General features: G+C 43.2%; 3 protein-coding genes across 5 annotated transcripts; all 3 read right to left on the minus strand.

The window, feature by feature from the left end:
- Positions 1 to 218: 218 nt before the first annotated feature.
- LOC309397895 (uncharacterized protein) lies at positions 219 to 5,304 on the minus strand. The gene is made up of 3 exons (XM_081964312.1): positions 4,945 to 5,304; positions 4,129 to 4,371; positions 219 to 1,675 (listed from the first exon to the last, which is right to left on the minus strand). Exons 1-3 carry the CDS (start codon positions 5,213 to 5,215, stop codon positions 1,254 to 1,256), a joined length of 936 nt encoding a protein of 311 aa, XP_081820438.1. The 5' UTR covers positions 5,216 to 5,304; the 3' UTR covers positions 219 to 1,253.
- Positions 5,305 to 6,634: 1,330 nt separating this feature from the next.
- LOC309397899 (uncharacterized protein) lies at positions 6,635 to 10,498 on the minus strand. Of its 2 annotated transcripts, none has more exons than XM_081964325.1 (3): positions 10,060 to 10,498; positions 9,060 to 9,324; positions 6,635 to 8,035 (listed from the first exon to the last, which is right to left on the minus strand). In XM_081964325.1, exons 1-3 carry the CDS (start codon positions 10,364 to 10,366, stop codon positions 7,948 to 7,950), a joined length of 660 nt encoding a protein of 219 aa, XP_081820451.1. In that variant the 5' UTR covers positions 10,367 to 10,498; the 3' UTR covers positions 6,635 to 7,947. The 2 variants fall into 2 exon arrangements, with proteins under 2 accessions (XP_081820451.1, XP_081820450.1); XM_081964324.1 differs by having other exon boundaries at positions 9,073 to 9,324; positions 10,060 to 10,490.
- Positions 10,499 to 11,725: 1,227 nt separating this feature from the next.
- On the minus strand, positions 11,726 to 15,523 carry LOC309397608 (uncharacterized protein). 2 transcript variants are annotated; one of them, XM_081963748.1, is made up of 3 exons: positions 14,796 to 15,523; positions 14,169 to 14,414; positions 11,726 to 12,879 (listed from the first exon to the last, which is right to left on the minus strand). In XM_081963748.1, exons 1-3 carry the CDS (start codon positions 15,082 to 15,084, stop codon positions 12,587 to 12,589), a joined length of 828 nt encoding a protein of 275 aa, XP_081819874.1. In that variant the 5' UTR covers positions 15,085 to 15,523; the 3' UTR covers positions 11,726 to 12,586. The 2 variants fall into 2 exon arrangements, with proteins under 2 accessions (XP_081819874.1, XP_081819873.1); XM_081963747.1 differs by having other exon boundaries at positions 11,726 to 12,969; positions 14,796 to 15,517.
- Positions 15,524 to 16,144: the final 621 nt, after the last annotated feature.

Below are 16,144 nucleotides of genomic sequence, written 5' to 3' on the forward strand. Positions count from 1 at the left end.
GAGTGTGACCCAGAGTCCCAGAGGAACAACCAAGTCCACACCCTGAAAGGGCAACATTTAAGAAAAAAAGCACAACTGCCAGCCACGTTATGAACTAGAAACTTTTATCTTTTGTTGCTTACTTCACCCTGAATCCTTTGATGCTTTTAGAAGAATTCATGGCAAGTAATGAGTGGAGGAGCCTTTTTAGCTATTCAAGAATGCATCAGAAAGCAGGATTAAAACATCACACAACCACATATTCTTTATTGATGATTGTTACATTCAGAGGGACAGTACAATTGTACAATAATTGACAATACGTTTGCAGTTGATGGTTGCATTGTAAAAGCATCTATTCATCTATTCATCTTTTGCTAAAGCAGCAAAAGTCACACAACCTTTCCTGTTTAAAAAGGCACACTTTTGTCTTATTAATAGTGACTAAAACAAATGAAAAAAGTGAAACAAAAGACATTTGTGTTTTCTAAAATGCATACCCCTCACCAAATATAAAAATAAAGCAAAATCACCCACCTAGTGTTTTAAATGGCCATTTATTCTGGCTTTGTTGTGTCTCCATTTGCATTTGAACTCTCTCAAGTCATCAAAAAGTGTGTTTGTGGTGGATAGAAGAGAAATTGGGAGTTTCTCTACCTGATCCCTAAGCTAGAAGTATCTCATCCACCCTGTTGCTCTGAGTATGCATGGAGACTGCAGTTCCCAATATTCTAAACCAATGAAACTGGGAATTCTGGGAGCTAGGGTGCAGAAGGCAGTTTCAATATATGTTGGATATAGTTTCTGCAAAGAGATTTTTTCCTCTCCTCCACTTGCATGCAAACCACGGTTTAAGAAAGAAACTTCCTGCCAAATGGAAAAGTGCCCTTATCTATCAGCTGTTCTTTTTACAGAGCATTTAAAATAATGTTGGCTAAAATAAGGTCTCAAGTCCCCTTTGAGAGTCATGGCTGGGAGAACACCATATCTTCTAATCCCACTCTCCAATGGAAAGATTGAAGAGAGCAATTCAAATATCTCAACTAGGGGTTCAGTGGTGTGAAAGGAGGGGAAGAAGCAAGATAATCCATGTAAACCAAAGGTTATGTGGGTCAGGGAATGGGTAGCACACAAGTGAAAGACATTTCTAGGATACAGAGCAGCACCTGCTAAAAAGGAGATGTTAAAAAAGAATAGTTCCTAATGCTAAAAAAGCTAATGACGCCAATGCTCAGGACTGAGCTTGGGGCTTGCTTAATTTCTTCTCACTCCAGTTAAAAATCTGTCTCCTCCTCCTCCTCCTCCTCCTCCTCCTCTTCCTCTTTTTCTTCTTCAGGTACAACCCCCAATGGCCCTCCTAGGATAAATATGGGTAGTTTCATTACTTCACGAATGGGATTTCCAGAACCCCAAAGCACATTGGCCACAGCCGTGGGCAGCTCAGAGGAACTCTGGGATTCTTCAGGCCCCGAGGATGGAGGATCAGGAGCTGTGGAGGCAGCCCTTTCAGGCAGAGGACTGTCAATGACAGATGTGGCAGGAATCCCACGGACCAAGTCCAGCTGGGCATTAGCCACTCTTTGTGCCTCCTGGGCCGCCAAGCATTCCAGCCGATAGCGCAGTATGCAGAAGAACACAATGAAAGAGGTGCTGAGCGCAAGTGCTATAGCGATGAACTCAAGGACGCTGGGGGCATCTGAAAAATAAGGGGCCAGTTGTTACTTGACTTAAGAAGTTCATTTACTGACCGTTCAGTTACAATGGCACTGGAAAAAGTGACTTATGACCATCTTTCAACCTACCACCAAGCTGCAGCATTCCCATCGTCACTTGATCAAAATTCATATATATGATGGTTCCAGTGTCCTAGGGATCATGTGATCCCCATTTGTGACCTTTTGACAAGCAAAGTCAGACTCACTTAACGTTACCAGTTTAACAACTGCAGTGATTCACTTAATGACTATTTCAAGAAAGGTTGTCAAATGGGGCAAAACTCACTTAACAATGTCTCATTTAACAAACCGTTTGGGCTCAATTGTGGTTGTAAGTTGAATACTACCTGTACTTGTTCTCCTAAAGATTTGTGTGCCATGCACTCTCTCTCATGAGTCCCTTTCCTCTTTGATTCTTCCAGCAGATCCCCAAATGCCTCCCCTTTCTAGAGAATTGTTCTGCATTAGTAACAGACTTCCGCCTCTTCTTCCCAGTAACCTGCACCACTGTGAATGAATTTGCCCATTAGGTTTGCAGAGTTTCATACCTAGTCATTCTGGCTTGCTGAATTCATAATAGGATAACCTGCTAAGCAATGATTTACAGGCTGCAGAAAGCTGGGTTCCCAGATTGCCAACCATAATTATTTAGTGTGATATATGATCCTGGGCACTAAAAGTTATTTACCAGCCAGAGTCAACATCTGCAGAACAGAGTCTTAGCAGTCATGGATTTAGTTACAACACAAAGGTCTGGCTGGATTCTGAATGGTGCTAAGCAATAAAAGTGTTAAGTTTTAAAACTACTATCTAACTTGTCTGTGTGCTTAACAATTATCCATGGTTACCAGTCATGCTTTGTTGATTAGAAGTTTAAACACCCCCCCCCCTTTATTTCGCTGAATTTGTTATTTACCAAATTATTTCAGGCTTGGCTGCCTACTTTATATTTTTAACTTTGCATGTTTTTTTCTAGTTTTATATGCCATCCAAAGTTGGGCAGCCAATAAATTAAAAATTAATAAAACAATTTCCTGGGTCAACAATAACAAGAGGCATAAACTGTGCAGGTTGGATGCACATCAAAGACTCCAATGTTGGTTTCAGAGTCAGCAGCTACACTCATACAACAGACTTAATTTGATTAATCCATACTCTGACTAAAGATACAAATCAACAACCATCTCTGGGCTTGGACAACAGAATTAGCTACCAAAATATCTAATTGCCCAGTTCACTGCTGCACAAATGAGGCTTTAACAACTGCTGCGCTTTGCAAACAGGACTGACAGTCAGTAAAGATGGCTTTGCCAGCCAACTGCCAGGTAGTCCTCCCCTTACACCGGGTCAAAGTTACAAAGGCACTGAAAAAAGTGACTTATGACCATTTTTCACACTTATGACCATTCCTGCATCCCCATGATCAACATTCAGATGCTTGACAACTATTGCAGTGTCCCCAGGTCACATGATCCTCTTTTGCAAACTTCTGATAAACAAAGTCAATGGGGAATCCAGATTCATTTAACCATGTTACTAATTTAAGAACTGCAAATTAACAAATGTGGTGAGAAGTGTCATAAAATGGGGCAAAACTCACTTACATTTTTTACTTAAAACCACAATTGAGCCCAAAATTTATATTGAGAATTACCTCTATTTGCATATTAATATATTAGGAAGAGGTAAAGTTTGATTGGCTCATGTACCTGTGCATCTATGAATACATCTTTATGGTTTTTCTTGGGAATGGTATGGAAGTTGAGTTTCACTGCTTTCATTTTTCCTCACAATGTGTTATTCTCACAATTCCTAGCCATCTCTCATCCAAGTATTAACCTAGTCCAGGCCTACTTAGCTCTAGGCAATTATCTAGTTATATCTAGGTAGTTTCCTGCTATGCATTTTTATTTAATCCAGTATTTCTCAAAACCTTGCAATTTTGAAGTATGTTGACTCCAAGAAGTCTCCAACTAGCATGACAGACTGAGGAATTTTAGGAGTCAAAGGTGCCAAGTTTGAGAATATTAAGTTACACCACTCAATGACAACCATTGAGGCTGGACCACAAAGAACATTCTTCACCCACATCTAGCATGTTGTGTGAACCTAACAGTGTCCTAGTATAGTCTAGGCCTCTTATAAAGAATTGAGACACATCCCACTTTTAGCCAGACTAAAACTTTGCCCAACTCCAAACATTGACATTTTAGCCAAAGATATCACCAAAAGCAGTTTTGTCTTCTAATCTTCAAAACCAACAGGAATCAAGAATGCTAACTGAGCCTATTTTCTAGCTCCAAGCACCAGACTTATTTTGGAGTAAGTCAAGACCCACACTCACTCATGGGATTGTCTGTGCTGAAGAAAACCCTCTTTTACAGTTAATATACAAATGCCCCCCCCCCCAAATGAGAGATGGATGTCATCTTACGGATCTTCTCAACTGTGGGTCCATCAGGCTCTTGGTTCTCTGTCCTAACAACCTTGGAACAGCTTGCCTGGTCCAGGCGCTCCTTTGTGGAGGAACAGCAGTAGGAGGCCATGCAGGTGCCACAGCAAAACATCTCCTCCCATTTGTTATCTTGGGTGGGGCAGTGGAAAGTCTCAACAGGACTTGCCTTTCCATGAACCCATTTGTTGCATTGTTCACCTTCCATAAGAAGAACCCCAGCTTCTAATTTAGAAAAAAAAAGAGCATGTGAATAACTCCTGCTGCACTCATATATTTGCAGAGCTAATTCTTAGGAATAATGGCCAAGTTGTAGGGACAAGGAAAACATCATAACTATGATTAGCTTCCTTACAACTTGTACTTAAGTACTTAGTTTTTAGTTTGCAATGCCATCTAACATATTTTTTTAAAATGAGGGGCCTTGTAAACGGCGTAGATGATGGTATACAGAGGGTCATCCAACACTATTCTCAACTCAGCACAGCAATGGAGGAGTTAGACGGTTGACTCGGAAGACCGCCCTTAAGAGAATACGCATTTGTGCCAGGCCAGTCCCGAAAACTTTCTTCCTCGAGGTGCACCCGTAAATCTCCAGCAGATTCTCGTGTCCCCTCAGCTGGGGGTGAAGAACGCGGGGCCCCTCCCCAGCAGGAAACTCTTCAAACAGCTTTGCACAATTTGCGCTTTTAACTTTGCGCAGGCGAAAGGCGGCACAGCGAAGGAAAGCCAGGAGTTGCAGCTACCCCGCCATTCACTGCTCCTTCCCCAACCGCTGTTGACCACACGCCTCCTTACCTGGTGGGTCGGTGGGAGAACGGCTAACCTCTTGCGCCGAGGCGCCGAGGCGAATCCAGGGCCGGCTGGTCTCCTTCGCCGGCGGCTCGGCAGCGCGTGTCTTTCCTGGGCGCGTAGGGGACCTTGGGGCTCGCTGTAAGCAAGACTCCTCGGAGGCGTCAAGCAGCGGCACCCCGTAGAGCCCAAGGCGGCAGGTGTCACTCCGGCCCGCCCCAGCGGTGCATCCTAGGAAGAACAACAAGAGGAGAGCGCTGGGCAGAGGCTTCTCCATGGTACAGAAGCTCCCTCGGTTGTAATCTGCGTCTTCTTCCCTACCCTCCCGGTCTGACCTACCGCTTTATTAAGGCTAGGGAAAGCAATTGACTTGATAGGAACCTACTCCACCCATTCACACCTCACCTGGTGCAGGAGCCTGCAATATAGACACTAATCCCTGGGTTGGGTGTGGGCTTTGGTTTACTCCAAAGTAGGACTGGTGTTTGGAGCTAGAAAACTGGCTTAAAATTCCTGATTCCTGGTGGTTTTGAAGATTAATCAAAGTCAAGACTGCTTATGGGACATCTTTGGCTAAAATGTCAACATTTGGTGTTTCTAGTTGGACAAAGTTTTACCCTGGCTAAAAGTAACATGGTTCTCAATTCTTCATAAGAGTCCTAGACTATACTAGGACAATGTTAGGTTCACACAACATGCTAGATTTGGGTGAAGAATGGTGTTTGTGGTCCAGCCTTAAAGGTTGTTGTAGCAGGTTTTGTGAATCAAACTTCCACATTAAGCCATAATAAATGGGGGGGGGGGGCGCTTGATGCTCTCTGAGTCTGGTTTTCTTGCAGATGTTTCATTACCCAGACTAGATTTACACTGATGTTACCTAGTTGGGTAATGAAACATTTGCAAGAAAACCACCAAGCTCAGAGACCACCAAAGACCCCTCATTTCAATCCTGAATTACAAATATTCTCCTTTATTGGTAAACCTTAATACTGTAGTTTGTTTGTGCTGGGTGTGTTGTAGAAAGCTGCAGTTGAGATTTGTTAGCCCAAGTTGAAGATATTGTGGGGAGATGACTTACATTTCATGGCATTGACAAATGCGCTTAATGGATTTTAACCTTTTAACATTTTTTAGAAAAGTGTCAGTTCAGCCAGTGGAACATAATCTTGGTCAATGTGTTTTGTACCATAACATGGGGATTAGTTTATGGATTAGTATAGGAATCCAGGTACTGTGGCTTATTCAATGACCTATGGTTAAATCAAATCATGCCCTGCCTAAGCTACATGTTTGAATCCAGCCACAGACTAAATTTATGAGATTGGCTTAAATGTTACATTTGTGGCACCAAAAGACAGCTCCATAAAAATGCCACACCAGACCAGCCAAAGGGCGAGCAGCTGCACTGGCAACAGGTTAAACTTGGTTTGCCTTACAAACCTACAATACTAGTTTGGGTTAAGTTGGAGAAGCTGCTATGAATACAATGGCTGAGCTCACATATTGTTAAGAACCAAATAGAACCAACCCTCTGAGGATGGTCACCCATGTTATCTGCCTGCCATGGAATGAACCAGAAACGTATATTTGTTGCTTACTTCATCCTGCATCCTTTGATACTCTCAAAATTCATGGCAGGACCCCAAAACCCCATGTAGAGCCTCTTCAGAGAGGGTAGAATCCACCAGAAACCAGGTTTAAAACATCACACAAACACATTATTTATTGATGATTGTTACATTCAGAAAGTTACAATAAAAACAGTGTGGACAGTTCCATTTTAAAAGCATTTCAAACCCCTTGCCTACCTATTCCTCTTTAAGGGTTACCACAGCAGCAACTATACAACCTTCCTGTTTTGTTTTAAAGTATGGTCCTTGCCTTGTCAATCAGTTGTTAAAGCAAATATGAAGAGTTTTTAAAAAGGTATATTTTTAAACAGCACATTTTCCATTAAATATGAAGACCAAATCACCCCACCCAACATTGAAATGGTCACTTACTCTGCCTTTGGTTTGCCTCCACTAATATTTGAACTCTCTCAAGTCATCAGAAAAGGGAAGAGGGGCGGTTCTCTACCTCAGCAATGTCTTGTCCAACCTATTACTCTGAATAGGCTGTGGGACTTCAATTCTAAGCCAATGAAACTAGGAATTTTGGAACATGCAGTTTTAGCTAAGGTGAAGAAGGTAATTTCAATGCATTGGATCAGTGTTTCTTAAGTGTGGCACCTTTCAAATACTAGGATTTCAAGAATTCCCAGCCACCATGGCTGGCTCCGGAATTCTGGGAGTTGAAGTTTATTTATGTTAACGTTGTGTAGGTTAAGAAACACTGGATTGGATAATATTTTTGCAAAGAACTTCTTCCTCTCCTCCAACTGCTTACAAGCCACATATTTTCGGGAGAGACTTATTGCTAAGTGGAAAAGTACCTATAACTATCATTTTCTCTTCTTGGATACTATGCAAACAAGGACTGCTCAGGTATCAAGATCCCTTTGAAAGTCATGGCTGGGAGACATCTGATCCCAGCCACCAATGGAGACATTAAAGAGGGCTACTCAAATGCATAGACCAGGGGTTCAGGTATGTGAGAGGAGGGGAAAAACCCACATAAACAATCCATGTACCAGTAAGTCAAAGCAAACAGAGCAGTACCTTCTAAAGATGATTTAGAATTTTAGATATTAAAAAAGAGAATAGTTCTGATCCTAATGTTAAAAAAGATGATGACACCAATGCTGAGTTTTGGGGCTTGCTTAATCCCAACCCCCAGAGGGATCAATCACTAAATCTGTAGTTGAATAGCTGTGTTTTATTCCATGGGACTTCCAGAGCTACCAGATGAAATGGCTGCAGCCACGGGTGACTTGGAGGATCTTTGGCACTCTTCAGCCACTAGGATGATGGATCAGGATTTCCAGAGGCAGCTTGTCTGGATGCAGCATGCTCACATTCCACATCTAAGCCCTCATTGCTAGGTCTTTGCTGATTGAGGGTGATCTTCTCATCTTGGAAATAGGAAACCACCATTGCTATCCAAACGCAAATGCACGCAACACCAATTACTGCAAGGACTAACCGAATGTTGTTGGCTGAAAAATAAGAAGCCATATGTTACTTGTTCTCCTAAATATCTGGTTGCATGCCCTACCTCCCATGAACTCCTCCCTCTTTGGTTCCAGCAGACCCCAATTCCTCTCCTTTCTATAGAACTGTTCCCATGCTTTCCCTGATTAAACTTGAAAGCATTTTGTTGACTTTGTTATTTTATCAGGTGGTTTTAGTTGGCCTGACCAATTTTATGTTTTTAATAATTTAAAGGTCCCCCCCCCCTAATTTTGCATACCAGTCAGGGTCTACTAGAGTTTAAATAAAACAATTGTTTGATTCTGCAATAATATGATGCTGAACTAACTGTCCTGGCTGAGTGCACACCAAAGACTGAAGCTGTAGTTTGAGAATCAGCAGCTGCATTCATGCACCACGCTTAATCTGGTTAGTGGTTAAGGTAAAACTCATCTATGACCATCACTGGCCCTGTGCAACACAATAATATACAAAAATAAGCTAACCAAGTGTTGCATTCCTGTATAAAGAATATTGCTTAGTATTTAACCGGGATGAACACAACCAATGGGCACTCTGCAAATGGGACTGACAGGCAATAAAGATTTTGCAGCCAACTGCTAGACAAGGATTTGCATATTAATACATCTGAAAAATTCTGAATTTATTCTGAAAAATAAGTTCCTGTGGTCCTTATGAACATGCCTTTATGGTTTGTTGACTGCTTTCTTCAATTCTCTTCCCAGTTTGTTATATTCAAAATTCCTAGCTGTGTCTTATCCTCATTAACCTGATCAAACCCTGGTTATGTTTGGTGCAATTGCCTAATATTGTCTCCTATGGATTTCTTTAACATGTTGTTTCTCAACCTTGGCCAACTTTAAGAAGGGTGGGCTTCAACTTCTAACGGTCCTCAGCCAATGGGGGCTGGCTCAGGAATTCTAGGAGCTGAAGTCCACACATGTCAAAGTTACCAACTTTGAGGCACACTGGTTTACCCTTCACACTTCCAAAATCAAAATCAAAATACCCCTCAACTAAGGTATGGACCTCATCCTCTTACTTGACTTCTCAAGTGGGGTCACAGCAAACAGCACTGCCCTGTGGTCTTCTGTCTTCTTAATCATCTTCGAACAGCTTGCCTGATCCAGGCGCTCCTTTGTGGAGGAACAGCAGTAGGAGGCCGTGCAGATGCCACAGCAAAACATGTCCTGTTGGTTATGTTGGGTGGGACAAGGGAACGTTTCAACAGGACTTGCCTTTCCATGCACCCATTTGTTACATTGCTCACCTTCCATAAGAAGAACCCCAGCATCTAAGATTAAAAAATGAAACAAAGCATACAAATAACTCCTGCTGCACACATATGTTTGCAAAGCTGGCTCTATCTCTAGGAGCAGTTAGACCAGGGGGGACTAACATTGGCAACTTCAAGACTTGCAGACTTCAATTCCTAGAATTCCCCTGCCAGTCATGCCTCAGTCCCATTTTCCAGAGGACAACTGGGGAATTCTGGGAGTTGGAAGTCCACAAGTCTTGAAGTTGCCAAGTTGGTCACCCCTGAGTTAATGGTCAAATTCCAGGGGCAGATAACCATCTTATAATTTAGGTTAGAGAGTGGGAGAAACATGGTAAAGTCCATCCCTCAACTCACAAACCACATTTTGGGGGGGAAATGGGCAAACCTGAGCATGGTACTTTAAGAAAGTGGTTCATAAGAATTTTTTAAAATGGTTATGGTTATAACACCGCTCCACAAAGGAAAATTTCAGAGCAAAAGAAATAATGCTGTTAAAGACATCTTTCTGAGCCCTTAAGAGAAGGAGAGTAACCATTTGTGCTATGGCAACTCCGAAGACTTACTTCCACCAGGTGTACCCCAACATCTTCTCCTCCCACTTTACTCGGCGGTGTTCAACGCGCCCCGTCACTTGCGCTCTTCACTTAGCGCAGACGAAAGGCACGAAGTACCGCGCAATAAGGAAATAAAGGGGGGCGATTGGAGCAACCCACAACACCCCTAACCCTCGAATAATATAACCTTTCTTACCTGTCGATTCTTCCGCGGACAATCGGCTAATCTCGCCAGCTGAAACGCCGCTAAACAGAGTCCAGGGGTAGCTGATCTCTTCCGCCGACGGGTCGCCAGCGCCTGCCTTTCCCCGGCCCATAGGGGAGGTTTGGGCTCGGTGTAAGGAAGAAGCCCCGGATACATTCAAGTGTGCCGGGCATTGCATGAGGTCGTCCAGCAACGGTGCTCCATAGGGGTCGAGACGATTCGCGTCCCTCCTACCCTCCCAGGCCGTGCAACCTAGGAGGAAGAGCAAGAGAAGGACGCGGGGGAGGAGCCTCTCCATGATGCGCCCTAAACCGGGATCCCTGTTCCTACCTCCTGTTCCCAACCCGCTAGGCTGAAGAACTCCTTTATCGCGCTCTAAGGCGCAGGAAAAGCAACTAGCATCAGCTGGCCAGGTTAATAGGACCCTTCTCCACCCAGTCACACTTGTCCTGGTGCGAAGAAGCCTGGAACTGACCCATTGGAAATGGATGTGGGGTTCGGCCTACTCCCAAGGAGGACTGGTGCTTGGACGTAGATCACTTGGTTAGTTAAGGTTCCTGATTTGGTTTTGAAAATTAAAGAGTGCATCTGTGGGATATCCTTGGCTAAAAATGGGGTTCAGAGTTTTAGCAGGGATAAAAGTGGGGTGGCTCTCGTTTCTTCCTAAGAAGCCCAGGCTGCCCCAGAACAGTGTGCCCATCATTAGGTTCCCATAACATGTTAGATTCTGGTAAGGTCAAAGAAGGTTGTTTCTCACGGAAGATCAATTGTTATCTTAGTAGTTTTTGTGAATCAGACTTTCCTGTTAAGCTATAATAGAGTTTGTTTTGGACTTGATGTGTAATAAAAACACTGCAGTTGTGTTTGGTTAGTCCAGGTTGGAGATATTGTGGGAATCGGATTGTTGCATTTAATGCCATGGACAAACGTTTTTAATGAATTTTAACTTTTTAACATGTACAAACCCAGCTGCTGCGGTTTATTCAATAAATTATGGCTAAGTCAAATCATGCCCTATCAAGCTAGGTGTGAATCCAGCCACAGATTTGTATTATCAAATCAATGTAAATACTACATGCATGAGTCAACAAAATGGAATTCATAAAAATGCCACACCAGGTCAGCTGAAGGCTAAGCAGCTGCACTGGCACAATAGTTTGAACCTGGGTTGCTGCCCATGCCTACACTAAGCCAGTCTGGGTTGAGTTGGAGAAGCTGCTAAGCTATGAAGCCCAGAACCCCACTAGGAATACCACAATGGCAGAGTTCACATATTGCCAAAACCAAATAGATCACATGGGTGACCATCCTCTCTGAAAGAGCAACATCTTTTTAAAGAAGAGCACCTCTGCCATCCACAGAAAGAACCGGAAACCCATCTTTGTTGCCTACCTCACCCTGCATCCTTTGATGCTTTTAGAAGAATTCATAGCAGGAGTTAATAATGTCAAATAACTGTTCACAGATGCAAGAACACACCTGAAACCAGAGTTAAAGAATCACATAACCACATAATATTCTTTATTGGGAATTCTTACATTCCAAAAGATACAATAAAAACAGCACTGATAGTTGCATTAAAATACCATCTCAAGCCCCTTGTGTCTCTACTCCTTTTCAGGGTTAAAACACAGAAACAAGTCTTTTTTTTAAAAAAAAAGCATGTTCTTTGTCTTATCAATAATGGTTAAATCAAATGAGAAACGTGAAACAAAAGACACTGTTTTCTAAAAAGCAGATCCCTTCACCAATATAAAAATAAAGCAAAACCAGCCATCCCGAGTTTAAATGGCTTTGTGAGTCTCGACAAGCATTTGAACTCTCTCAAGTCATCAAAAGGTTGGGGCAGAGGAAAGATCAGGGTTTTCTCTATGGGGCCCTAAGTTAGAAGTGTCTCCTCCAACCTGTTGCTCTGACTATGCATTGGGCCTGCAATTCCCATAATTCTAAGCCAATGAAACTAGGAATTCTGGGAGATGTAATCTTATCTTAGGGTGCAGGATGTAATTTCTATACGTTAGATAAAGTTTTGCAAAGAGATTTTCTCTTTCCTTCACTTGCATGCAAGCCACATTTTCTAGAAAAAGACTTCTTGCTAAGTGGAAAAGTATCCTTAACTTTTCCTTATCATTTTCTCTTCTAACAGACCATAAAAAACCCAAGGACTGCTCGGGCATCAAATCATGACTGGGAGATCTCCATATTTTTCAATCCCAGCCTCCAATGGAGAGATTGAAAAGAGCAATTCAAATGCTTGACTATGGGTTCAGGGGTGGGAGGGGGTGGGAGAGCCAAGATAAACAATCCACGTAAACCAAAAGATATATGGGGCAGGAAGAGGACAGCACACGTGAAAGACCATTTTAGCAAACAGAGCAGTGCCTGCTAAAGAAGAGTTAGACATTTGAAATGTCTAAACTGTAGTTCAGTTCCTAATGCTAAAAAATATAAAAAATGGGCTGAGCTTTGGAGCTTGCTTATTCTCAGCCTCCAGGGGGATCAACTAATAACTCTGTAGCTAAAGAGCTGTTTCTTCTTCCTCAGATGGAACCTCCAAATTGCCTTCTAGGAAAACAGCTGGAGATATTGTCTCCTTGTCCATGGGACTTCCAGAGCCATCCGGTGAGTCAGCCACAGCTATGGGCAGCTCAGAGGAACTTTGACACTCTTCAGGCCCCAGAGATGTTGGATCAGGATTTCCAGAGGCAGCCGGTGGTGGTCCAAGCATAGGAGGGTCAACTGGAGCTTGGGCAGGAAGCTCGAAAACCATTTCTGGGTGCTCATTGTCCAGCATGATCATCTCAGTGGGATCTCGGAAATGAAAGATGACAAATGCAATCCAAACGCAAAAGCATGTGGCACCAATTATTATCAGGACTAACCCAATGTTTTTGATGGTGGCTGAAAAATAGGAAGCCAGATGTTACTTTCCTAAACATCTGAATGCCATGCTTTCCTTTATCTCGGCTCCTTTCTTTTTGTTCTTCAAGAAGATGCCCACATGCCTCTTTTTACTAGAGAATTGTTCTCATGCTTTATTTGATTAATAACCAAGTGTAAGCTCCTCCCACCCTTTTACTTTTGTGGTTTATCAGATTTTAATCTGGATTTTCTGATTTTATGTTTTTAACTGCTGAGGTTTTTTTCTAGATTTCTGTGTCACCCTATTTACAATGGAATGGACCAGTCAATGCACTGAAAGGAACAAAACTGAATCTGCAATAGTATGAAGCATAAACTGTCCAGTTGGGTGCACACCAAAGACTCAAATATTGGCATGAGAATTGACACCAGTAATCTGAATAATCCAAACTCTGAGTTAAAATAATACTAATCTGACCATTCTTAGCCTTCAGCAACACAATAAGGTATTTAAAAACCAAACCTGTACCCAAAGACCCAAATGTTGGTTTGACAGTCAATAGCTATACTCATGAGGCATGCTTAATCTGGTTAACTCACACTCTAAATTAAGAGAATACATTCATGACCAGTGCTGGCTGTGGGCAACGCTATAAGATATTCAATTAACCAAAACTAAAACTCACCCAGTTTTTCATTGCTATACAAATGAGTGCTAAGTACTTCACTAAGGTGAACAAAGATGAGCATAATCACTGTGTGCTTGGAAAAAAGACTGAGGTGCAGAAAAGAACATTTTAAGAGGCAAGGATTTGCATATTAACACATTTTTAGAGAAGAGGTAAAATGTCTTAGTTCTTGTGTCCTTACAGCTTTATGGTGGGTTTTTTTTTTGCCAATTGAATGGATTGTGACTGCTTCCTCCATTTTTCTTCCCAATGTGTTACTCTTAGTTTTATTGCTGTCTCTTCACAAAGTTTTAAACTAGTCACACTCTAGTGTTATTTAGCATTTCCTGCCATGTACTTTACAGTATTTAGCCCAGTCTCTCTGAACCTTGGCTACTTTAAGCAGCATGGACTTCAACTCCCAAAACTCCCCAGCCAGCACAACCTGGCTGAGGAATTCTGGGAACTGAAGTTCACCGTCTCAAATGTGCACCCTTTTTCCAGGTACCCTTCTTCCAAACTCAAAATCTAAATAGCTCCTCAACTGAGAGATGGACTTCATCCTCTTACATGGAGCCTCAGGTGAGATCTCTCCTGCTCCTTGGTCCTCCGTCTCTTCCATGACCCTTGAACAGCTTGTCTGGTCTAGGTGATCTTTGGGGGATGAACAGCAGTAGGGTGTGGTGCAGGTGCCACAGCAAAATACATCGGCCGCATGATTGGGTTCAGTAGGGCATTGGAAGGTCTCAACGGGAGTCACCTGTCCCTGAATCCATTTGTGACACTGCTCAGCTTGCACCGGAACAAGGCCCGCATCTAAGATTTAAAAATATTTACCGTATCACAGAGCATCCATGCTGCGACACACATTTGCAAAGCCGGCTGTCCTTTTAGGATTGGTTAATGGCCAATCACTCAGCGCAGCGATGGAAGAGGAACCTTACTCGGCAGAGAGCCCTTAAGAGGGAAGTAATCACCGATGCCCCGCAAGCTCTGGATAGTTTCTTCCTCGCGGTGTGCCCCAAAACTTCTAGGAGACCCGGTGATGGTGAGCTGGGTCCCATCACTTGCGCTCTTTACTTAAGGCAGGGTGGAAGGCGCAGAGGATAGCGCAGCAAGGCGATAGAAAGGGCTGGTTGCTCAATCCTATTACTCATTCCCCCCTCCCCAACTACTTTAGGGCATAGTCTTTCTTACCCTTCGACCCTTTCGTGGGGGATCGGCTTATCTCTCCCGCTGAGACGCCGCTTAGCAGAGCCCAGGGACGGCTGGTGTCTTCCGCAGCCGGGTTGTTAGCGCTTGCCGTCCCTGGGTCCGGAGGGGAGGAAGACGTGCCGGAGGCGTCCAAGCGTCCCGGGCATTGCTTGGGGTCGTCCAGCATCGGCATTCTGTAGGGGTCAAGGAGACACGGATACCTCCTACCTTCGCCGGTCGTGCAGCCTAGGAGGAAGAGCAAGAGGAGGGCGCGCGGGAGAGGACTCTCCATGGTGCAGGAGCGCCCTAAACCGTGATTCCTACGGTCTTCTTTCCAACCTGCCAGCCTGAAGAAACGCTATTTCACCCTCGAGCGTGGGGGCTAAAACTGGCCTCACCTGGCCAGGTTAATATGCTCCACCCATTCACACCTGCCTCGGAGATGCAGAGAACTGAGCCTTTGGAAGTAAGCGTGCGGTTCAGTTTTCTCCAAAGTAGGACTGTTGCTTTAGATTATGTGGCTTGGTTAGTCAAGGTTCATGGTTCCTATTGGCTTGAAAAATAAGCCTATGTTGAAGGAGCGATTTGGTGAAATTCTAAGGTAAAACATCAAAATTTAGGCTTCAGAGATGGGCAAAGTTTTATCTTGGCCAGAAATGGAATTACTGTTATTTCTTCATAAGAGCCTTGGGCTGCTTCAGGACATTAGGCTCCAACAACATCTTAGCGTAGGATCCAAAAAGGTTAAATCATGGCAGCTGGACCAAGGTTGGTCAGAGTAGGATAAACTCAGAGAAGGTTGGTTGTTGCTCAGGATCAATTGTTATTTTAGCAGGTTCTGTGAATCAGTGTTTCACATTAAGCCATAATAGGCTTTGTTTGATGTGTAATAAGATTGTTGCAGTTGTTCTGTTAATCTGGGTCGGAGATAGTGGGAATAATGCTCTAAACAAATGTGTTTAATGGATCTCAGCGTTTGGAAATGTATAGAAATGTCTTCATTCAACCAGTGAACTATAATCCTGTTCAATGGGTTTTGCATCTTGAACCAAGCCCTAATTACATGGGGATTAGTTTGGTGCATGAACACAGGCACTGTCCCTTATTCAACAAATCATGGCTAAATCAAATCACACCCAACCTACCTAGATGTGTGAATCCAGCCACAGATCAAATTTAAGAGATTGTGTTAGATTCGGGCAACGAGAGAACAGACTCCAGACACGTAGTGACTTAACAGCTCTTTATTAGTAGTAGTAGTGATCCAGCTTGCTCTGTGGCCTGAGGTTTCCCCTTTTATAGGGATCGGGTACGCCTCTCGACCAATCAGAGTGATACCTGTTTTCCGCCTT

This window comes from Natrix helvetica (genome assembly GCF_964273705.1).
Source record: "Natrix helvetica genome assembly, chromosome: 11".
In the NCBI taxonomy this organism is placed as follows: Eukaryota; Metazoa; Chordata; class Lepidosauria; order Squamata; family Natricidae; genus Natrix; species Natrix helvetica.

Excerpts from the sequence above, each read along its gene's own strand:
- LOC309397895 (XM_081964312.1), bottom strand. The coding sequence starts at position 5,215 with ATGGAGAAGCCTCTGCCCAGCGCTCTCCTCTTGTTGTTCTTCCTAGGA. Across the intron at positions 4,372-4,944 it reads TTCTCCCACCGACCCACCAG|AAGCTGGGGTTCTTCTTATG; the intron begins GTAAGGAGGCGT and ends TTTCTAAATTAG. Across the intron at positions 1,676-4,128 it reads ACCCACAGTTGAGAAGATCC|ATGCCCCCAGCGTCCTTGAG; the intron begins GTAAGATGACAT and ends CTTATTTTTCAG.
- LOC309397899 (XM_081964324.1), bottom strand. The coding sequence starts at position 10,366 with ATGGAGAGGCTCCTCCCCCGCGTCCTTCTCTTGCTCTTCCTCCTAGGT. Across the intron at positions 9,325-10,059 it reads GTCCGCGGAAGAATCGACAG|ATGCTGGGGTTCTTCTTATG; the intron begins GTAAGAAAGGTT and ends TTTTAATCTTAG. Across the intron at positions 8,036-9,072 it reads GACCCCACTTGAGAAGTCAA|CCAACAACATTCGGTTAGTC; the intron begins GTAAGAGGATGA and ends CTTATTTTTCAG.
- LOC309397608 (XM_081963747.1), bottom strand. The coding sequence starts at position 15,084 with ATGGAGAGTCCTCTCCCGCGCGCCCTCCTCTTGCTCTTCCTCCTAGGC. Across the intron at positions 14,415-14,795 it reads CCCCACGAAAGGGTCGAAGG|ATGCGGGCCTTGTTCCGGTG; the intron begins GTAAGAAAGACT and ends TTTAAATCTTAG. Across the intron at positions 12,970-14,168 it reads GATCTCACCTGAGGCTCCAT|CCACCATCAAAAACATTGGG; the intron begins GTAAGAGGATGA and ends CCTATTTTTCAG.